General features: G+C 57.2%; 1 protein-coding gene across 1 annotated transcript in view; it reads right to left on the bottom strand.

Moving 5' to 3' along the window:
• The window catches only part of LOC140410101 (ubiquitin-conjugating enzyme E2 L3-like), an 81,091-nt gene extending 74,663 nt beyond the window's left edge, over positions 1-6,428 (bottom strand). The window contains exon 1 of the mRNA XM_072498040.1: positions 6,225-6,428. Coding sequence (XP_072354141.1) covers positions 6,225-6,251 — 27 coding nt within the window. The 5' untranslated portion in view covers positions 6,252-6,428. The remainder of the gene's footprint in view (positions 1-6,224) is intronic.
• Between the last annotated feature and the right edge of the window lie 3,812 nt (positions 6,429-10,240).

The raw sequence follows: 10,240 nt of genomic DNA, 5'->3' as shown, positions 1-10,240 counted from the left end.
GTGAGAGAGAGTGTGTGAGAGAGAGAGAGTGTGGGAGAGTGTGTGTGAGCAGACGTCCGGTTGCGGCTATGCAGAGCTAAGTCGCACGTTCGGCAGCTCCCGCTTGGAACGGACCTTTGGGCTCCTTTCAGGGTCCCCACCGGCATTTCTTCGACATTTCCCGGTGTGGGAAGAAGACTGCAACATTCCCCCGACTGTGTCTGGCTTGGACCAGGAGCGGGGCGATAGAAAAGTGATGGTGAAGCCAAAGAAGGTGCGAGGGAAGAAGAGCAAGATGGCGGCGGGCGGGGACCGGGCAGCGTGGATGCAGTGGGCCCAGGAGCAGCAGGAGGTTATCCAGCACTGCTTCAGGGAGCTCAAAGCGGACCTGCTGGAGCCGATGAAGGCTTCTATCGATAAGCTGCTGGAGACCCAGGCGGCCCAGGGGGTGGCGATCCGCTGGGTCTGACAAAAGATCTCCGATAACGAGGACGAGATCTTGGGCCTAGCGGTAAAGGTGGAGGCGCACGAGGCGCTCCACAAGAAGTGGCCGGAACGGTTCGAGGAGATGGAGAATCGGTCGAGGCGGAAGAATCTGCGGATCCTGGGCCTCCCGGAGGGGCCGGACGTGGGGGCCTATGTGGTCACCATGTTGAACTCGCTGATGGGAGCGGGGTCCTTCCAGGGGCCCCTGGAGCTGGAAGGGGCCCATAGAGTGTTGGCGAGGAGGCCCGAGGCTAACGAGCCTGCGCGGGCGGTGCTGGTGCGGTTCCATCGGTTCGTCGATCGGGAGTGTGTGCTCAGGTGGGCCAAGAAGGAGAGGAGCAGCAGGTGGGAGAACGCGGAGGTTCGGATATATCAGGACTGGAGTGCGGAGGTGGCGAAGAGGAGGGCCGGGTACAATCGAGCGAAGGCGGTGCTGCACAGGAAGGGGGTGAAGTTTGGCATGCTGCAGCCGGCGTGACTGTGGGTCACCTACAAGGACCGGCACCATTATTTTGAGTCCCCGGAGGAGGCGTGGGCCTTTGTTGAGGCCGAAAAACTGGACACAGACTGAGGGTCGGGATGGGTGGTCGCGGATTGCTGTTGCTGTGTTACATTTTGAGGGGGGGGTCTTTGATCTTGTTTAGTTTTGGTTCGGTGTGGGTGGTTAGGGTGGGTTGGGCAATGTTTTGGTTGGGTCTGTCGGGTGGGCTCTTGGAGGGGGGCAAGTAAACGGCGTAGGGGGTGGATGGCCGGTAGGGGGGGTGGGGCCCGGCGGGGGAGGGGGAGGCCCGAGTCGGGGGTGAGGGGACTGGGCCTGTAAAAGGAGCTGCGGACAGAGGAGGCGGGGCCCGGCAGGTGGAAAGAGAGAATGTGTGAGAGTGTGAGAGAGAGAGAATGTGTGAGAGTGTGTGAGAGAGAGTGTGTGTGAGAGAGTGTGTGAGAGAGAGTGTGTGAGAGAGAGTGTGTGAGAGAGAGTGTGTGAGCAAGAGTGTGTGAGAGAGAGTGAGAGAGAGAGTGTGTGAGCAAGAGTGTGTGAGAGAGTGTGTGAGCGAGAGTGTGTGAGAGAGAGAGTGTGTGAGAGAGTGTGTGAGAGAGAGTGTGTGAGAGAGAGTGTGTGAGAGAGAGTGTGTGAGCAAGAGTGTGTGAGAGAGAGTGAGAGAGAGAGTGTGTGAGAGAGAGAGTGTGTGAGAGAGTGAAGGCTGGAGGGGGCGAGGCCGGTGCCGGGAAGTGAGGGTTGTTTCCCACGCTTGGGATGGAAGGGGGAGGCGGAGAGCCCGCTGGTGGGTAATGGAGGAGGAAGGGGATGTCCCACAATGGGAGGAGTCGAAGGAGAGGCGGGAACGGCCGGGGTCAGCAGGAGTCAGCTGGCTTACGGGAGTGCAATGGGGGGAGCAAAGCAGCTAGGAGGGGTCCCAGCTGGGGGCGGGGTTGCTGCTGGTATGGTCAAGGGGGAGCTGGAGCGAGTAGAGGGAGTTGGGACGGGGGTCAGCGGCCATGGGGAACGGGCCGGGTGTGGGGTGCGGGCGCGTGGCTGGCCGAGGAGGGGTTATGGCTGGTCGGAGGGGGAGGGGGGGCGGGTAGCCCCCCGATCCGGCTGATAACCTGGAACGTAAGGGGGACTGAACGGGCCGGTCAAGCGGGCCCGCGTGTTCGCGCACCTGAAGGGGCTGAAGGCGGATGTGGTCATGCTCCAGGAGACACACCTGAAGGTGGCAGACCAGGTAAGACTGAGGAAGGGGTGGGTAGGTCAGGTGTTTCACTCGGGGCTGGATGCCAAAAATCGAGGGGTGGCGATCTTGGTGGGAAAGAGGGTGTCGTTCGAGGCGTCGAGCATTGTGGCAGATAATGGCGGCAGGTACATAACGGTAAGTGGTAAGCTGCAGGGAGAGAGGGTGGTGCTGGTCAATGTGTCCACCCCGAACTGGGACGATGCGGGTTTTATGCGGCGCATGTTGGGCCGAATCCCGGACTTGGAAGTGGGGGGCCTGATAATGGGGGGGGGGGACTTTAACACGGTGCTGGATCCGGCACTGGATCGCTCCAGGTCTCGGACGGGTAGGAAGCCGGCGGCGGCAAGAGTGCTGAGGGGGTTTATGGACCAGATGGGAGGGGTGCACCCTTGGAGATTTGCAAGGCCGGGGGCTAGGGAATTTTCATTCTTCTCACATGTCCATAAGGCTTATTCCCGGATCAACTTTTTAATTATGAGCAGGGCGCTGATAGCGAGAGTAGAGGATACCGAGTACTCGGCGATAGCCATTTCGGATCACGCCCCGCATTGGGTGGACCTAGAGCTGGGGGAGGAGAGGGACCAGCGCCCGCTGTGGCGCTTGGAGGTGGGGCTATTGGCGGACGAGGAGGTGAGTGAGCGGGTCCGAGGAAGCATAGAGAGATACCTGGAGGCCAACGATAACGGGGAGGTCCGAGTGGGGATGGTCTGGGAGGCGCTGAAGGCGGTGGTGAGGGGAGAGCTGATCTCCATTAGGGCCCACAAGGAGCGGAGGGAGCGGGGGGAGAGGGAGAGGCTGGTGGGGGAGATGGTGAGGGTAGACAGGCGGTATGCGGAAGAACCTGAGGAAGGATTGTTGAGGAAGAGGCGCAGCCTCCAGGCCGAATTCGACCTGGTGACCACCAGGGAGGCGGAGGGGCAGTGGGGGAAGGCCCAGGGGGCGGTCTACGAGTATGGGGAAAAGGCAAGCCGGATGGGGGCGCATCAGCTTCGGAAGCGGGACGCAGCTAGGGAGATCGGGAGAGTTAAGGACAGGGGAGGGAGCGTGGTGCAGAGTGGGGTTGGCAATAATGAGGTCTTCAGGGACTTCTACGAGGAATTGTACCGATCCGAGCCCCCACGGGAGGAGGGAGGGATGGGCCGTTTCCTGGACCAATTGAGGTTTCCAAAGGTGGCAGAGGGACTGGTGGTGGGATGGGGGCCCCGATTGGGCTGGAGGAGCTGATCAAAGGCGTAGGAAGCTTGCAGGCGGGGAAGGCACCAGGGCCGGACGGTTTCCCGGTCGAGTTCTATAAAAAATATATGGACCTGTTGGGCCCGCTGTTAGTTGGGACCTTTAATGAGGCAAGGGAGGGGGGGCTTTACCCCCGACGATGTCCCGGGCACTGATCTCCTTGATCCTGAAGCGGGACAAGGATCCCCTGCAGTGTGGGTCTTACAGACCGATTTCTTTGCTAAATGTAGATGCCAAGGTGCTGGCGAAGGTCTTAGCCACGAGGATTGAGGATTGGGTGCCGCAGATCATCCATGAAGACCAGACGGGGTTTGTGACGGGGAGACAGTTAAACGCGAATGTGCGGAGGCTTTTGAACGTTATCATGATGCCGGCGAGGGAGGGGGAGGCGGAGATAGTGGTGGCGATGGACGCTGAGAAAGCCTTCGATAGGGTAGAGTGGGGGTACCTGTGGGAGGTGCTGAAGAGGTTCGGGTTTGGGGAGGGGTTTGTCAGGTGGGTTAGGCTGTTGTATGAGGTCCCGATGGCGAGTGTGGCCACAAATAGGAGGAGGTCGGAGTACTTTTGGTTGCATCGGGGGACGAGGCAGGGGTGTCCCCTGTCCCCCCTGCTCTTCGCACTGGCGATTGAACCCCTGGCTATGGCACTGAGAGAGTCGAGGTACTGGAGGGGGTTGGTGCGGGGTGGGGAGGAGCATAGGGTGTCTCTCTATGCGGACGACTTGCTGCTGTATGTGGCGGACCCGGTGGGAGGAATGCCAGAGGTAATGAGGATGCTTTGGGAATTCGGGGACTTTTCGGGGTACAAGCTCAATAAGGGGAAGGGCGAGCTGTTCGTAGTTCAGCTAGGGGACCAGGAGAGGGGGATTGGCGAGCTCCCACTAAAAAGGGCGGAGAGGAGCTTCAGATATTTGGGGGTCCAGGTGGCCAGGAGCTGGGGGGCCCTGCATAGGCTTAACTTTACAAGGCTGGTGGAGCAAATGGAGGAGGGGTTCAAGAGGTGGGACCGTTGCCGCTGTCCCTGGCGGGTAGGGGTGCAGTCAGTTAAGATGATGGTGCTCCCAAGGATTTTGTTCCTGTTTCAGTGCCTCCCCGTGTTTATCCCGAAGGCCTTCTTTAGGCGGGTCAACAGGAGCATAACGGGGTTTGTGTTGGCGCGAGGGATTCCGAGGGTGAGAAGGGTGTTCCTGGAGAGGAGTAGGGATAGGGGAGGGGGCTGTGAGAGAGAGAGTGTGTGAGTGAGTGTGTGTGTGAGAGAGTGTGAGTGTGTGTGTGTGTGAGTGTGTGTGTATGAGTGAGTGTGAGTGTGTGTGAGTGAGTGTGAGTGAGTGTGAGTGTGAGTGAGTGTGAGTGTGAGTGAGTGTGAGTGTGTGTGAGTGAGTGTGTGTGAGTGAGTGTATGTGAGTGTGAGTGTGTGTGAGTGAGTGTGTGTGTGAGAAGGTGTTTGGGTGTATGAGTGAGTGTGTGTGTAAGAGTGAGTGTTTGGGTGTGTGTATGTGTGTGTATTAGTGAGTGTGAGTGAGTGTGAGTGTGTGTGAGTGAGTGTGTGTGAGTGAGTGTGTGTGTGTTAGTGTGTGAGTGTGTGTGTGTGAGAGTGAGTGTGTGTGAGTGTGTGTGTGCGTTAGTGTATGAGTGAGTGTGTGTGTAAGAGTGAGTGTTTGGGTGTGTGTATGTGTGTGTATGAGTGAGTGTGTGATTTAGTGTGTGATTGTGTGTGTGTGAGAGTGAGTGTGTGTGAGTGTGTGTGTGTGAGAGTGAGTGTGTGTGAGTGTGTGTGTGAGAGTGAGTGTGTGTGAGTGTGTGTGTGCGTTAGTGTATGAGTGAGTGTGTGTGTAAGAGTGAGTGTTTGGGTGTGTGTATGTGTGTGTATGAGTGAGTGTGAGTGTGAGTGAGTGTGTGTGTTAGTGTGTGATTGTGTGTGTGTGAGAGTGAGTGTGTGTGAGAGTGAGTGTGTGTGAGAGTGAGTGTGTGTGTGTGAGTGTGTGTGTGCGTTAGTGTATGAGTGAGTGTGTGTGTAAGAGTGAGCGTTTGGGTGTGTGTATGTGTGTGTATGAGTGAGTGTGTGTGAGTGAGTGTGTGTGTGTGAGAGTGAGTGAGTGTGAGTGAGTGTGTGTGTGTTAGTGTGTGATTGTGTGTGTGTGAGAGTGAGTGTGTGTGTGAGAGAGTGTGTGAGTGAGTGTGTGTGTTAGTGTGTGTGTGAGTGAGTGAGTGTGTGTGAGAGAGTGTGTGAGAGTGTGTGTTAGTGTGTTAGTGTGTGATTGTGTGTGTGTGAGAGTGAGTGTGTGTGAGTGTGTGTGAGTGAGTGTTTGGGTGTGTGTGAGTGAGTGTGAGCTGCGGCTGTCACAACGCAGACACTTCCTGGATGGAATCGGGCCTGTCCCTCCCTCCCCTCCCCTCCCTCCCCTCACTGTCCCTCCCTCCCCTCCCTCCCTCCCTCCCCTCCCTCCCTCCCTCTCCTCTTTCTCTTTCACTTGCGTTTCCTCCCCCTTCGCCCCTGTTTGGTTTTCCCCTGGAGAAACCTCTCGGTGGGTTTGCGGGGAGGGGGGGGGGGGGTTGCCGGTGGAAACCCTCCCTGAAGCCTGCGAGTTGGGCCCTGGCTTCCAATCGCCCCCCCCCCCCCCCACCTCCCCTCCCTCCCTCTCCAGACGGCCGCCCGCCCCGGATCCTCCTTCAGCAGAGAGAGACAAAAAACCCCATTCCTCAATCAATTCAGGTCCTTTCTCTTCCGTCGTCCTCGGCCTCTCCCCCCCGCCCCCCCCCCCCCCCCCAAAACCCCTCCCCCCTCCCCAATCCTTACCTTATTCAGTCTCTTGGTGCAGCTCATTTTCCCGAGGGCCTTGCTGACCCGCCGAATCCCGGAGAATGGAGGAAGGCAGAGAGAGAGAGAGAGAGAGAGGCCAATGGACAAAAACACACCGGCAGCTGAAAGCGAAAGCCACAGAGAGAGAGAGAGAGACGGAGAGGCGGAGATGTGTGGAAAGGGGGCGGAATGTGGGAGGGAGAGGGGCGGACGACGGGAGGGTAGGTCAGGGAGAGGTGGGGTGGAGGGGGGGGGGGAGAGAGAGAGAGAGACGGGCTCGACGAGGCTGGTCGGGAAGGAGGAGAGATTGGAATCCTGCACGTTCACAGAGATACAGGCGGAGGGGAACAGACACACACATACACACAGACACAGATACACATGCACACAGAGAGACAGATTCACACATGTACACACACAGACACAGATACACCCACAGTGGGCGCGATTCACCCCCCCCCCCCCCCCCCCCCCCCCCCCCCGCCAACAACGCGGGCAACGCTTAACCTGCCCCTGCAAACGCCCCTCGCCGCCACATTCCGGCGCCTGTTCGGGGAGGGCCGGTGCGGGGGACTGAGCCTGCGCTGCGGGCCTCGTCCTGCGTTACGAGCCCAGCCGCTGAGCCCGCGGTGCTGAACCAGCCCCCAGGCCCAGCGGTAGAGCTGGGAGGGCCGAGCACATCGGGCCTTCTTCAGCAGGCCGAGGCGCAACAGCAGGCCCGGGCGGCCGCTTGGGCCTCTGTCACCGGCCCCCGAACCGCTCCTCGGAGGGCACCCCTCACCCCCCCCCCCAAGGGCCAGCCCACCCGTCCCTGGGGCGGTCCGCCAAGAGGGCCGGCGGTGGCCCCAGGGGGGAGGGTGTCGCGCGCACTCCCTGGGAGCGAGCACACGCGCGTGAATGCCGTCGCGTGCCGGGTGGCAGTGAAACCTGCAGCGGGAATCTACCAGGACTTGGCACCGTCTCCGCGCTGTTGCAAAGCCCCCAGCGGCACACGGCCTCCGTCATCTCTCCGAATGACCAGCGGAGCCTGCAGGGCCCTGAGCCGGTCGGGGACTCGCTCCGTGGCCTGATGGGTGGCCGCTCCCCTCAGGGGCCCCGCACGCGGGCCGCTGCCTCGAGGGGCCCCTGGGTGTTGGGGGTTTGGCTGCAGGGTGTGCCGAGTCGCCTCCCGCCGTTACCGGGCGTCGCGGTCTGGTTGGGAGGCTCGGCAGCGACGCACACGTGCCCCATGGGCCGAGCACCCACAGGAATCGCTTGGGTTGTGTGAAGTGCTGACTCGTCCACGATACGGGGCGGCTCTCGGTCGCCTGCGGGAGCGGGCCGAGTGCACGGATAACTCTTTGGCACCTGGCACACTTCCCGTCTTTGGCCACCCGCCATTCACAGGCCTCGTTTCGCTTGACCAAGATCACATCCAGAAAGAGACGTCCCAACACACACAGAGAGCCAGACACACACAGAGAGAGAGCCAGACACACACAGTGAGCCAGACACACACAGTGAGCCAGACACACACAGTGAGCCAGACACACACAGAGAGAGAGCCAGACACACAGAGAGAGAGAGCCAGACACACACAGAGAGAGAGCCAGACACACACAGAGAGAGAGCCAGACACACACAGTGAGCCAGACACACACAGAGAGCCAGACACACACAGTGAGAGAGCCAGACACACACAGAGAGAGAGCCAGACACACACAGAGAGCCAGACACACACAGAGAGCCAGACACACAGAGACACTGATACACACACAGAGACACAGATACACACACAGAGACACAGATACACACACAGAGAGCCAGACACACACAGAGAGCCAGACACACACAGAGAGCCAGACACACAGAGAGCCAGACACACAGAGACACTGATACACAGAGAGCCAGACACACACAGAGAGCCAGACACACACAGAGAGAGAGCCAGACACACACAGAGAGAGAGCCAGACACACACAGAGAGCCAGACACACACAGAGAGAGAGCCAGACACACACAGAGAGAGAGCCAGACACACACAGAGAGCCAGACACACACAGAGAGCCAGACACACAGAGACACTGATACACACACAGAGACACAGATACACACACAGAGACACAGATACACACACAGAGAGCCAGACACACACAGAGAGCCAGACACACAGAGAGCCAGACACACAGAGACACTGATACACAGAGAGCCAGACACACACAGAGAGAGAGCCAGACACACAGACACACAGAGACACAGATACACAGAGACACAGATACACACAGAGAGAGAGCCAGACACACACACACAGAGAGCCAGACACACACACACACAGAGCCAGACACACAGAGACACAGATACACAGAGACACTGATACACACACAGAGACACTGATACACAGAGACACAGATACACACAGAGACATTGATACACACAGACACACAGACACAGGCATACACAGAGAGACACAGATACACACAGACCCAGATACACACACACAGGCACACACACACAGAGAGCCAGACACACAGACACACAGAGACACAGATACACAGAGACACAGATACACACAGAGAGAGAGCCAGACACACACACACAGAGAGCCAGACACACACACAGAGACACAGAGCCAGACACACAGAGACACAGATACACAGAGACACTGATACACACACAGAGACACTGATACACAGAGACACAGATACACACAGAGACACTGATACACACAGACACACAGACACACAGACACAGGCATACACAGAGAGACACAGATACACACAGACCCAGATACACACACACAGGCACACACACACAGAGACACAGATACACACACAGAGACACAGACACACACAGAGACCCAGATACACACACAGAGACACACACACATAGAGACACAGACACACACAGAGACCCAGACACACACAGAGACACACACAGAGACACAGACACACACACAGAGACACAGACACACACACAGGCACACACACACACACACAGACCCAGATACATACACAGAGAAACAGATACACACACAGAGACACAGATACGCACACAGAGACACAGACACACACACAGGCACACAGACACACACACAGGCACACACACAGGCACACAGATATACACACAGAGACAAAGACAGAGACACAGATATACACACAGAGACACACACACACATACAGAGACCAGAATATGCACACAGAGACATGCACACATACACACACATAGACACAGATACACATAGAGACACAGATACACACACAGAGACACAGATGCACACAGAGAGACACAGATACACACAGAGAGACACAGATACACACAGAGAGACACAGATGCACACAGAGAGACAGATACACACACAGAGACTCAGATATACACACAGACACACACACACACAGACACAGAGACACATACAGAGACACAGATAAACACACAGAGACACACACACACACAGACACAGATACACACAGAGACACAGATACACACAAAGAGACCAAGATATACACACAGAGACCCAGATACACACACAGACACAGAGACACAGATACACACACAGGGTCACAGATACACACACAGAGACACACAGAGACACACACAGAGACACAGATATACACAGAGACACAGATACACACAGGGACCCAGATACACACACAGAGACACTGACACACACACACACACAGATACACACACAGAGACCCAGATATACACACAGAGACCCAGATACACACACAGAGACACAGATATACACAGAGACACAGATACGCACAGGGACCCAGATACACACACAGAGACCCAGATATACACACAGAGACCCAGATACACAAACAGAGACACAGATACTCACACACAGACACAGATACACACACAGAGACACTGATACACACACAGAGACACAGATACACAAACAGAGACATAGATACTCGCACACAGACAGAGATACACACACAGAGACACAGATACACACACTGAGACACAGATACACACACAGAAACACTGATACACACACAGAGACACAGATACACACAGAGACACAGATT

The sequence above is a fragment of the Scyliorhinus torazame genome, chromosome 4, assembly GCF_047496885.1.
Source record: "Scyliorhinus torazame isolate Kashiwa2021f chromosome 4, sScyTor2.1, whole genome shotgun sequence".
NCBI classification, from domain to species: Eukaryota; Metazoa; Chordata; class Chondrichthyes; order Carcharhiniformes; family Scyliorhinidae; genus Scyliorhinus; species Scyliorhinus torazame.
Note: the sequence above shows the minus strand (reverse complement) of the source record. Positions and strands in the feature narration are given on the sequence as shown.